At 38.1% G+C, this 13780-nt stretch overlaps 1 protein-coding gene across 2 annotated transcripts in view; it reads right to left on the bottom strand.

Moving 5' to 3' along the window:
* Nucleotides 1–13780, bottom strand: part of P4HA1 (prolyl 4-hydroxylase subunit alpha 1) — a 110570-nt gene that overhangs the window by 57097 nt on the left and 39693 nt on the right. For both annotated transcript variants that reach the window (XM_077124941.1, XM_077124942.1), the window contains exon 5: nucleotides 13334–13471. In XM_077124941.1, the coding sequence (XP_076981056.1) occupies nucleotides 13334–13471 (138 nt within the window). The remainder of the gene's footprint in view (nucleotides 1–13333; nucleotides 13472–13780) is intronic.

The raw sequence follows: 13780 nt of genomic DNA, 5'->3' as shown, positions 1-13780 counted from the left end.
TAAAAATGAAGTCAATCTGGTTGGGTCTAAGATAAATCAGAATAAAGGGTAAAAAATGATAGGGAAGGTACTCTAGACCTTCATCTACTGTATGGGACCACAGGCAGAGAGATTTAGTATGTCTAGAACTCAGATTTTCTGTAACACATGATCTAAATCAACCTATCTGGATAGTTTATTTGAGCAACCCAGGCTTCTAGGGTCCAGAGTGGGAATGAGGCCTTGCAGTTTTGTGTAGCTTGGTGCAATGATGGAATACGCTCAGATTGTGGTGGGCTGATAACTGAGGGGTGTTGGTGGGGCCCTTGAGGATCTGAAGGAAGAAATATATATTTATATATGGAACTACTGAACTTTCCCATTTGAGAAGCCCAGGTGCCCTCTCAACCACTGGGGACTCTCAGGAAAATGGGCCAGGCCCTTCATTTTGAGGTGTGCCCTTATGAAACTTATTTCTGAAGGAGAAGACGCTAAGACTGCCCATGGCGAGGCCTAGGAGGTGTTTCCAGGAAACCTCACTGTTGATCAGATGTGGCCACTCTCTCGCTAGGCCCAACACTGCAAGGAAAGTCATTGCCCTCCCTGCTACAAGGGACATGATATTCAGGGGTAATGGTCTCTCTAGTGATGTGGGACATAGCTCCTGGGGATCAGTCTGGTCCTGGCACTGTGGGATTGACACCTTCCAGATCAAGTGTGTATGTGTTGGGGTGGGGGGTGGCAAAAAGTGTAATAAAATAAGGCCTCAGTGGCCAAGAGAGATCAGATAGAGTCGAGAGGCTATTCTGGAGACTACTCTTATGCAAGCTTCAGTCAGTTAGTGCTGATTGCCATAGTTTACAAAACCCCAACCAATATCACTCCTGTTGACTCTTGAGAACGCCTAGGGCTCAAACTGAGAATCTATAAGGGTTTCATGCACTAAATTTGCTTTCCTGGGACCTATAATTCCTGGAGGGTTCCTAGGTCAGATAAATCCTGAAACCCACAGGGGCCAGCCTCTCCAAGATTACTAACTACATCCCCCTATACTTTAGTATTGACACCCCTTCTCAACATGAAAAAGTCAGAAAAGACATTGCCCAAAGATCCCTATAGACTAGGAGAAGGATTAAAGGAGAAGGAGGTGGTATAACAAAGAATAGGATTTGGCAAACAAGTATGACTGCTGAATCACCATATTAATATTCCTTCTAGCTTCCAGTGTTTAGGAACAACTAGAAGGAAAAACCTGAGATGGTAGAATAGTAGCACATGACAAACTCTGATATCTGTTCTGTAATTACTTGCTGAAATATGCTTTGAAAATCATTGCTTTTTGCTTTCTTTGCTTTGTATATATGTCATAGTTTACAATAAAAAACTTTTTTTTAAAAAAAAGATCAGGTCATGAGGAAATTTTGTTAGTGATCAAACATTCGCTGTTTGTCACCTGTTAAATTTGAGGACCAAGCAGAATCTTAGCATGGAGATGTATGCATTGGAAAGATCACAAGATCCAATACAATCATATAATCAAATCATACCACCACCTTAATTCACTGATGTTGGCCCCCCTTAAGTCACCTCTGGCTAGAAAGTGATTATATCAGTACATTCCTTAAAAAGGTTTGCAAGATGAAGATGAAGATCTATGTATTGATGCTTCTCCCTTAAATAATGTTCTACCCCACCGCCCACTCTAGGAAAAGATACCAAGAAACTAATTAATGTATTAATGGTATAACATGATGTAATCCCAGAAACCAAAGAAATATTATTTTTATTCTCCTTTTATTGTTAAATTATTACAATTGGTGTATAGTCCTAAGATGAACTCACAATGTAGTAATTGTGAATGTTTCTCTCAGAAACATGCAAAACGCACAAAAGAAAAACATGGCATTAATTAAATAAAAATAGATCCAACCAGTAATATTTTTTACATAACCTGATATTCTGGCAATGTTATCTGACTACATGATGGAGACAGTAGAGGATCTTGAGCCTTTCTGCTTTTATTATTTCTGATAAAATTATATCTACAATTTATTTCAAAGTAACATGGAAAAAAGAGTGGATGAAGTTAAAGATGAAAAATGGTTTGCCTTGAGTAACTGTTGAATAATTACTGATAATTTTTTAGACTTTTAACTTTGAAATAGTTTCAAACTTACAGGACAGTTATAAAAATAATACAAACCTCATACAGAGCACTACAACATATCCTTATACCCCCAGATGCCAACATACACCAATATTAACATTTTGCCACTTTTATTGTATTATTCTAGTTACTTAGTGTCATGGCCAGGTTCATGTGTCAACTTGGCCAGGTGGTGGTACCTGTTGGTTTGTCTGGTTGGGCAAGTGCTGGTCTGTCTGTTGCAATGAGGACATTTCCTAGAATTAAATCATGATCCACATGCATCCACAGCTGCTTCCATTTGTAATCAGCCAAGGAGAGTATCTTCTGCAATGAGTGATGCTCAGTCTAATCACTGGAAGCCTTTTAAGGAGGATTCAGAAGAGACTGGCTCTCTTCCTGCTTCAGCTGGTGAGCCTCTCCTGTGGAGTTTGTCCAGACCCTCCATCAGAATCATCACCTTCACAGCCTGCTCCTGCAGATTTTGGACTCTGTGTTCCCGCAGTTACGTGAGACAGTTTTATAAATTTTATATTTGCTAGTGTTCCCTGCTGATTCTGTTTCTCTAGAGAACACTAACTAATACATCTTGGTACCAGAGTGGGGTTGAGCGTGTGCCCCGGAAATGGCAGACAGCCCGGGTACAGCCCCAATGCTAGAGAGGGTGGAGCTGAGTAAAAGGTGGTCTCCCCAATGTTCCCCAAGGATGCATTCAGAGAGATGCAGGCCTCTGTGTAGGCCTTTGGAAAGGGTGGAACTGCTGCTTTCTAAAGCTCTGAAGATGAATGATTCTCAGACTTTGAAATCTAATGGACTCTGCCCTGCAGGTTTTCAAAACTGCTTGGGTCTGGTGAGCCCTGTGTTTCTTTCTCCCTGTGGAAATGGGTATATGTATTCTATGAATACTCCTCCTTTGTATGTTGGCAGCAAATAACTTGTTTTGAGGTTTTATAGGTCCAGAGCCATACGAGAACTTTGCTTTAGAACAGACCATGCCTGTAACTACTAACTTTGATAGGAGTTTGTACTGTCTCTAATTTTGCATTTCATTTGTATTGCTACTGAAATGGTTTAAGGTTCTCTGATATTGTGATGGAATTAATGTATTTTTGTATATGGAAAAAACGTATCTTTTTTAGGGTCCAGAGGGTGGAATGTGCTGGTTTGAAAGGATGTATATCCCCTAGAAAAGCCATGCTTTAATCTAAATCCCATCTTGTAATGGCAGAATAATCCCTATTCAATACTGTATGTTTGAAATTGTAATCAGATCATCTCCCTGGAGGTTTGATTTAATCAAGAGTGGTTGTTAAGCTGGATTAGGTGACGACATGTCTCTACCCATTTGGGGGGGTCCCTATTAGTTCCTGGAGTCCTATAAAAGAGGAAACATTTTGGAGAATGAACTAGATTCAGAGAGAGCAGAGCAGAATGACACAGCCATGAGAAGGAGAAGTCCACCAACCAGCGACCTTTGAAGATGAAGAAGGAAAACGCCTCCTGGGGAACTTCATGAAACAGGAAGCCAGGACAGAAAGCTAGCAGATGACGCCGTGTTCGCCATGTGCCCTTCCAGATGAGAGAAGAACCCTGACTGAGTTTACCATGTGCCTTTCCAGATGACAGAGAAACTCTGACTGTATATGCCATGTGCCTACTCACTTAAGAGAGAAACCCTGAACTTCATCAGCCTTCTTGAACCAAGTATCTTTTCCTGGATGCCTTAGATTGGACATTTCTATAGACTTATTTTAATTGGGACATTTTTTCGGCCTTGGAACTATAAACTAGCAACTTATTAAATTCCCCTTTTTAAAAGCTGTTTTGTTTTGGTATATTGCATTTCAGCAGCTAGCAAACTAGAACACCTAACTAGCTAGGAATCCATCTATCTGTTTACCAATCCATTTTCTGAACACTTATGCTCCTTGTACAGTTATAACTGCCATGTACATTTCCTAAGAACATGGATATTCATTTTTATAACCACCTATTTTGATTTGTTAAAGCTGCCAGAATGCAATATACCAGAAATGGAATGGTTTTTAAAAAGGGAATTTATTATTAAGTTCAGGTTTACAGTTCTAAGGCCATGAAAATGTCCAAATTAAGGCATCAACAAGAGGTTACCTTCACTCAAGAAAGGCTGATGCCATCTGGAACATCTCTATCAGCTGGGAAGGCACATCCCTGGCATCTGCTGATGCATGTTCCCAGTTCCACTGCTTCCAGCTTCTGATGCCAGTGGTTTCCCCTCTAAGCATCTATGGGCCTTCACTTAGCTCCTCTGGGTTCTGGTTTGCTTAGCACCTCATGGGAAGGCACATGGTGATGTCTATCACCTATGTCTAGTCATCTGCTCTGTTTGTCAACACTCCAAGCATCTCCAAACATCCATTTCTCTATCAGCTCTGAAGCAATGTTCTCCAAGCATCTGTGCCTGAGGTTTCTCCAAAGTATTTCCCCTTTGAAAGGATGCTAGTAAACTAATCAAGACACACCTTGAATGGGTGGAGTCACATCTCCCTCTAATCAAAAGCCCACACCCACAACTGAGCATGTCACATCTCCATGGGGATAATCTAATTAAAAGTTTCCACCCTACAATATTGAATCAGGATTCAAAGAAACAGCTGCCCCCTCAAGTAACTGGATCAGGATTAAAACATGGCTTTACTGGGGTACATAATAGTTTTAAACTGGCACACCACCTTAAGTGCAGTCATCAAATTCAAGAAATTTAACATTGATATTAAAGGTTACAGACTATACTTTAATTTTTCATGTCTGAATAATGCCTTGTTGAGCCTTCTCTCCTCACTTGTTAATGTGCATCCAGGATCATGTATTAATTTTAATTGACACTATGTCTTTAGTTGCTTTTTTTTTTTTTTTTTATTCTGGGAACATATATACAACAGAAACTTTCCCAGCTTAACCACTCCCAAGCAAACAATTCAGTGGGATTAATCACATTCACTATGTTGGGGTACCCTTACCACCTTCTAAACTAAAACCTTCCCATCCCCTACAAACTGAAACTCTACATCCATTATACAAAACTCTCTATTCCCCCTACTACCACCATGGCAACCTATACTCTGTTTCTGTTTCTATGAGCTTACATACTCTCTGATACAGTCTTTGTAGTTACCATGGGGCTTAGAGTTAACATCTCAGTTATTTAACAACATTTGCATTGATAATCTCAACAATATATACAAATCATGTTCCTATATTCCTCCTTACCCCCACCTTCACGTAGTTCTTAATTATAAACTACATGTTTATACATTCTGAATCCGAAACCATTTCTCTCTCATATTTTACGCATTTACCTTTTAGATGGTATAGAAAGTTAAAAACCAGAGTTAAGATTAAAAGCACAAGTACTGGCATTTATATTTACCCTTTATCATTATTCTTACTGGAGATCTTTATTTCTTCATGCAGCGTTCACCTATTGTCCTTTCCTTTCAATGTGAAGAACTTTCTTTAGCATCTCTTTTAGGGCTGGTCTAGTGGCAACAAATTTGCTCAGCTTTGGTTAATCTGGGAGTACCATAATCTTTCCCTTAATTTTGAAAGATAGTTTTGCTGAACATAGAATTCTTGGTATGCAATTTTTTGTTTCCAGTACTTTAAAGTCATCCCACTGCCTTCATGCCTCCACTGTTTCTGATGTGACTTTGGCACTTAACTCTTATGAGGTTCCCTTGTATAAGTTCTCTCTTGCAGCTTTCAGAATTTTCTCTTTATCTTTGGTATTAGAGAGTTCGATTATAATATGGTATGGTTTGGGTCTACGTGGGTTTACCCTGCTTGGAGTTTGTTGAGAGTGTTGGATGTGTATATTCACATCTTTCATTAAATGCAGGAAGTTGTCAGCCATTATTTTTTTTAATATTCTCTCCACCTTCTCGTTTCTTCACACTGGGGCTCTCACAAGGCACATATTGGTACACTTGACGGATCCCACAGATTCATCGGGCCCTGTTCATATTTCTTCATTCCTTCTCCTTCTGTTCCTCAGACTAGACAACTGGCATAGTTTAATCTTCAAGTTCTCTGATTCCTTCTCCTGCCAGCTCCAACCTGCTGTTGAATCCTTCTATGGAATTTATTTCTGTCACTGCGGTCTTCAGCTCTGTTTGGTTCCTTTTCATAACTTCCATTTCTCTACTGATAGTCTTTGTGTTCATCTATCGTTTTCCTGATTCCTTTTTAGTTCTTTGTCCTTGTTTCTTGTAGCTCTTTGAGCACATTTAGGACTATTTGTATAAATTCTTTGTCTGGTATGTCCCAGATCTGATCTTCTTCATTGTTTATGTCTAATGCTTTAATCATCTCCTTTGCCTGGGCCATCATTTACTGTTTCTTTATATACTTTATTGAAGCCTGACATTTTGATATCTTAGTATGTTATTGCTGGAATTTAGAGCCTGAGATGTTTGTTCCTTAAGCTGCATGAGCTAGCTTTATGACAGAGCTTTCCATAAATTCAAAGAGCTAATCTTAAAAAGAAAGAAAAAAAGACCCTTTCCTCTCTTTGCAGACTGACCTGGGCAGACTGCTCACCTTCAGAGCTTATTATGCATATAATGAGTTTAGAAAATAGCTCCAGGCCAGAGAGGAAAGGCCACCCTTATTCCTTCTGTGCAGGCTTTTCATCTAGTCCTGGGTATGAGTTTGCCTCTAGGAATTCATCCATTTACAGGGATATGAATGTCCCTTCTTCCCTAGGAAACAGTTTCTTACTTCCTTGAAGACCTGGGCACCGTACTGTATGTTCTAAGGCCAGCAATCTCTTGCCCCAGGCAGCCACTTGTCTTTTCTTCTACAGAGTTCTATAGGAGAGCTCCATGTGCCACCTTCTACACAAAGGGCACCTTCTGGGACAGTGAGTACCTCAGGCCACCACCAGGCAAATGGGTCAGACATATATGCTCTTAGTATGTGCATGAGGGTCACTCTGCTCCCTCTGGAACCAGGACCGTGGAACTGCACTGGGAGAGCAGGCTGGCTATATGTCGAGTCAGGGAGGGGTGGGGGAAAGCCAGCCAGAACGTCACATGATCCTACCACTTTTAAGCGGCCTTTTTTTTTATTCAATGCACACCCTGTTACTGCAGTCCTTTAACAATTTTTTTGTGCTCTGAGAAAGATGTCTCTGTCATATTGTAGTAGGCAGGCCTCCCCCCTTTCTGATTTAGCTGTGCTCTCTTTGGAAAATTCTGAAACCCCCTCTCCTAGTCTTCAGGAACTGGGGAAAATGCACATAGGCAAGATAAGATATTCCCAGGGTGGGGGACCCTCAAAGATAAGATATTATGGCCAGTCCATAAACCCTGGGCCATCCTCAACTTAAATCCGCCAGTTGTTTACCTTGTCTTTAACATGTTGTACAGTCTATAAAAGCTAAGGTTGCCTTTTGTTCGGGGCTCAGACTTTCGAGGTGACTCGGCTGAGCCCTGTGTGCACGAGCTAATAAATCACTTGCTTCCCGAAGCTGCAGTCCCTTAATCTCAGCCTGCTCTAATTTTGCGGAAAGTTCCTGGAGGCCTGCGGCCTCAATCCTGGTTTTCGCGCTACAATATCTTGCTGGTTGTTTAAACCTTCTGTGAGGGGATGGAACCCTGAAGTCACTCCTTTGCCATTTCAATACCTATTTGCTATTCTGCTTTAACACTTAAAAGTACTTCTCCTCACCTTACCTATTAACCTATTCAAATTATTAAAAGCAGACTGCCTGGGAATAGAATTCTAAAAACAGACAATGAAATTGAAGTGATACTGCATTAGAAAGGAATTTTTGTCCAAAATAAAAGAACCTGAGAAGAAGAAGTAAATAAGCAAGAAAATGAAGATAAAAATGAGATAAGGAAAGTGATGTAGTCAGAAGGTGACCGGAAAAAATGTTCGTACAAAGGACAAATAGAATCTGACGAGAAAAAAGAATAAGTTGTGAATTCCCTCGGTTGAAAGGAAGTGGTGTGGGTGACTGGCATTAGCATCAAACTGAATATAGTAATCCAAGTTGAAAAGCAAACTAACACCAAAAAGAGTCCTTTATTTATTGATACAATATATACTGTAATATTGTATGAACGTATAGAAAAATTATTTATAAATTCATTTTATGTGGAATATCTATTTCTTTACATTTAATCCAAGAATTCTTGCATTTCACTGGAACACTTGGTAAGATTCTCTAGACATCTTCAGATCTGCTTGCTGCTTTACTGCTTGCTGCAGTAAATTTATCAGCTCACCAGGACAGTGATGCAAGCGACCAAGGAGGTGAACACATACCACTTCCATCTTAAATAAACTGAATTTTATACATAAGAAATTTTCCACAACCAAAACTAATAAGAACTAAAAACAAACAAACAAAACATGGTATCTCTGAAAGATATGGAGCTATTGAACAAATCAGGGTTGGGAACACACCTGAAACTAATGGAAAAATCTAGATGAACTGTAAAGGAATCATTAATGCCAAAATTCCTATTAACTGGTCAGATTTTATATTAAAATATCAACAAAACATTCCAGAAGATAGTCCCAGAAAGGAGGAAGAAATAGTCTAAACAAATCAAGGAGAAAGCGAAACACGGCATCAATACAAATCCACCAAAATAATCATTTCTCTGAATTGTTTTTGTTTTGAATCCATTAAAAACACGCTTAACCTTCCCTCCCCCTACCATTTCACACCCAAACTACTAGACGTTGAAATCTCACAAAACCAAGGTTTGGCAAGGATATGAAGAAATGGAAACTCTCATACACTGTGGGTGAGAGTATAAATTAGTGCATCTGCTTTGGAGAACAATCAGGTCACATCAGTAAAGTTAAAGAGGCATACACCCATGGCTTCTTAACCCCTAGAGAAATTTGTGTACATGTGCACAAGAACATAGATACAAGATGTTTGTGGAAATCTTGCTTGATATAGCAAAACTGGAAATAACCTAAATTTATATACCAAAAATAACCAAAAACTGGAAATAACCATCCACAGAACCTAAATGTCTAACCATCCACAGAAGAATGAATAAATGAATTATGTTATAAATACCATACCGCAATTAGATGAATTTGATCAGCATATCAAAATGAATAAATTTATTTTTAAAAATACACTGAATGAAAAAAGATGCAGAAATATACATAGAGTATGATATTATTTTGTGAAAATTTAAAAACACAAACAATACAATGGAAAATATATATAAGTATAAAAAAGATAGAAGGATACACAAAAAGTTCTGACTAGGTGTTGTCTTTGCAGAGGAAGGGAAGGGGCACAAATGGGTTTTTAAACATATTTATGATATTTTACTGGTAGCAACAAAAAAGCTTTGGTGCTCCCCCCAACATATACTAAAAATGGTATTGGTTCATTCTAGTGTTACATCTTACACTTATAGAACATAATGTGCTGAGGAAATTATGAGGAAACTGCCTACAAGAAATTTGCATGGAAGGAAAATTAGGTAAAGACTAGCTCCAAAATAGAGATTTGAAAAAGGGAAATCAGTAAGGAGATAAAAAGTACACGAGAAGGGGTGAATATTGCCCCAATGAAAAACAACTGCACATTTTCTCAGAGTGCATTACTTTCAGCCATTCTACATTTAAGTCTTACCAACTGATCTTTCTAGAACAAAAGCCTAGGTACTCAGGGGACAGAATGAACTTCTTAAGATTAAAGACAACAAGATCAGGGTTAAATAATACTTAATATCATTTGATGGGAAGATAAAGTTTAAATAAAAAGAAATACATGGCCATTAGAGAAATGCAAATCAAAACCATAATGAGATATCATCTCACACCAACCAGAATGGCCATTATCAACAAAACAGAAAATGACAAGTGCTGGAGAGGATGCGGAGAAAGAGGCACACTTATCCACTGTTGGTGGGAATGTCAAATGGTGCAACCACTGTGGAAGGCGGTTTGGTGGTTCCTCAAAAACTGAATATAGAATTGCCATACGACCCAGCAATACCATTGCTGGGTATCTACTCAAAAGACTTAAGGGCAAAGACACAAACAGACATTTGCACACCAATGTTTATAGCAGCATTATTTACAATTGCAAAGAGATGGAAACAGCCAAAATGTCCATCAACAGACGAGTGGCTAAACAAACTGTGGTATATACATATGATGGAATATTATGCAGCTTTAAGACAGAATAAACTTATGAAGCATGTAATAACATGGATGGACCTAGAGAACATTATGCTGAGTGAGTCTAGCCAAAAACTAAAGGACAAATACTGTGTGGTCCCACTGATGTGAACCGACATTGGAGAACAAACTTGGAATATGTCACTGGTAACAGAGACCAGCAGGAGTTAGAAATGGTAAGAAAATGGGTAATTGGAGCTGAAGGGATACAGACTGTGCAACAGGACTAGATACAAAAACTCAAAAATGGACAGCACAATAATATCTAATTGTAATGTAATTATGTTAAAACACTGAATGAAGCTGCATCTGAGCTATAGTTTTTGTTTGTTTGTTTGTGTCTTTTTTTCTCTATATTAACATTCTATATCTTTTTCTGTTGTTTTGCTAGTTCTTTTCCTAAATCGATGCAAATGTACTAAGAAATGATGATCATGCATCTATGTGATGATGTTAAGAATTACTGATTGCATATGTAGAATGGAATGATTTCTAAATGTTGTGTTAATTTCTTTTTTTTCTTTAATTAATTAAAAAAAAAAAGTAAAGAAATACAGTAAAATAAATGAAATATATCATTCCCATTCCCACCTCCCACCCCCACCCCACACACCAAACTTACTTCTCTGGTTTTCTATCTTACCAAATGGAACCCATCTAGTTGTCCAAGCCAGAAACCTATGTCCAGTACATCATTAAATTCTACCAGTTCATTTCCTAAACACCTTGGCAATCCATCTACCTCTCTTCGTATCTACTACTTACCTGAGTTTATGTCACTATCATCTCTTAAATTTTTGAAACAGTCTCCTGCCTGGTTCCTATATCCCTGTTCCAAGGTCCCCATCCAATCTCCATTCTGCGGCCAGAATATTTCTAAACTGAAAATCATGTAACTTCCCTAAAACTTTTCAATGGTTCCACATTATGCTAAGGACAGTTCAAACTTCTGCACATGGCTTACAAAGCCCTTCAAAAAATGGTTTCTCTTCACCTCTCTAAGTCGCTTCCCTCACTACTCTTAGAAAACCAAACCCCTATCCCTATATATCTTATGCACTGACCCCTTAATCTAAATCAAGCCATAGTTTCTGTGGCTTCCTATTACCTGAATAAAAGGTACACTCTCTTCTCTGGCCTTTATACAAGCTCCCTGTGCCTGAATTTGTCCATCCCCTTACTTCTTCCATTGCCCCCCACACTGCTGGCTAATCCTTTGTCCACTAGATATAAATTTTTTATGTCATCGCCTCAGGGAACTCTCTTTTTACACTTTTTATCAAGTCTGGGATTAGATTTTCTTCAATGTGTTTCTATAGTATCCTGAATTTCCCCCCATCCAACCATTTACTATATTGTATTACAACAATGTAAGTACCCTATGGGGAAGGGCAACACCTCTCTTTTTCATTATTGTGCTCCTAGTACCAAACCAAAATGGTTTGCACATACCACATAGCTAATAATTATTAAATAAATTGATATTTTAAGCCAAAAGATAGTTAAAAAAAAACAGTTATCATCTTATCAGAGTATTATAATATAGAATATTAGAAGAAGATAAAACTTGCAAATTTGTACATTTTTAGAATGGGATAATATTTCCAAATAAAAGGAAACAAGCAAGAAAACAACTTGATATATAACCTATCCTACTGTTGCCCCTCTTGGGAAATCAAGTTCAACATAAAGATACAGGTTAAATAAAACAATATTTTATTTCTCCAGTTGAGAATAATAGAAGACATCAATGGTAGTAAGCCACAGAATCAGATAAAGTGAGAGAGAGAGCAAAAATATATGATCATGTGGCCTCTCTCTCTCTAAGCCAACTTGGCAGGTGAACTCATTGCCCTCCCCGACTATGTGGACATGACTCCCAGGGGTGTAAATCTCCCTGGCAATGTGGTACCTGACTCCTAGGGATGAGCCAGGACCTGGCATCGTGGGAATGAGAAAGCCTTCTTAATCAAAAGAAGGAAAAGAGAAATGAGACAAAATCAAGTCTCAGTGGCTGAGAGATTTCAAACAGAGTCGAGAGGTTATCCTAGAGGTTATTCTTATGCATTATATAAATGGTGTATTGGAGTGGCTAGAGTGAAGTACCTGAAACTGTGCTCCAGTGCCTTGATTCTTGAAGACTACTGTATAACCACTTTTACAATGTGACCATGTGATTGTGAAAACCTTGTGTCTGATGCTCCTTTTATCTAGGGCTTGGACAGATGAGTAAAAGAAATGAGCATGAAAAATAACTAAATACTGGGGGGGGAGATAAAGGGTAAAAACTGGGTAGATTGAAATACTGTGGGTCAGTGAGAGGGAAGGGTAACGGGTATGGGATATATGAGTTTTTTTTTTTTCTTTTTCTGGAGTGATGCAAGTGTTTTAAAAATTATCATGGTATACAACTATGTGATGATATTGTGAGCCGCTGATTGTATAATATGGTTGGACTATATGTATGTGGATATTTCTCAATAAAAATATTTTTGAAAAAAGTAAATGATCATAAAATCAGTTGCAACTTTAAGAAAGAGGGTTTTACCAAAACTAAGTCAGAAAGCAGGATTTTCTACACTGTGGAACACTTAAAAAATCTAATTGTGCATACTCAATAAATCTTGGTTTCTAAATATTGAACATAGAAACTTTGATTATCAATCCCCTTATAGTTTCACAAACATACTAAGCAGTCAAGTATTAATGGGTGTTCTGAAGAAAAACACTTAGAAAAAGGATTGTTTCTTATTCTTATACATTAAAATTATCTACTTAAATTAATCACAATAAATATAAGCTTTCACAGTAACAAACTAGAAGCATAACCACAACTATTAAGTCCTAGAGAAAAGGAGGATTCTTTTATTCGCAAAGCTAAGGGAATGAACTATAGTTAAGAGTCTCAAAATACAAAAGTCTTTTTTACATTAATATTTTCCTAATGAACTGAACAGAAAAGCCAGGTGATACGTGTTTTGTTGACTAGAAGAATCATCTTACCTGGAAGATTACCCTTTGAGATGGTTTCTGTATCCAAATTGTAGGTGTCTTGGAGACGCAACAGAGCTTTAGCTGCCCCAACCTGATCTTCATCGTTAGGGAAGTACTGTCTCTGAATGGTTAAGTTAGAGATAAAGCCTTGAAATAGAAAGAGAAAAAAAGGATTCTAGACCCATATAGACCTCCAATACAGAGTCTTTACAAGGATTTTTCAAAGTCTATTTCATAATAATTTTCTACCATGCCACGAAATTCCCACATGTTCAACACGAAAAAAATACAACTGAATGAGATGACATACTCCTATTTGTTCAAACTTTCCAAGACCTTTCTAATGTGTTTAACTAATCTGTGATCACTGCATAAGTTATATTGTATTAACAGGTAAAGATCAGCAAATATAAGTGACTTTTTAGTTCAACATCATGGCAAATAAAAAGTGCTTCC

Source organism: Tamandua tetradactyla, chromosome 13 (genome assembly GCF_023851605.1).
Source record: "Tamandua tetradactyla isolate mTamTet1 chromosome 13, mTamTet1.pri, whole genome shotgun sequence".
NCBI classification, from domain to species: Eukaryota; Metazoa; Chordata; class Mammalia; order Pilosa; family Myrmecophagidae; genus Tamandua; species Tamandua tetradactyla.
Note: the sequence above shows the minus strand (reverse complement) of the source record. Positions and strands in the feature narration are given on the sequence as shown.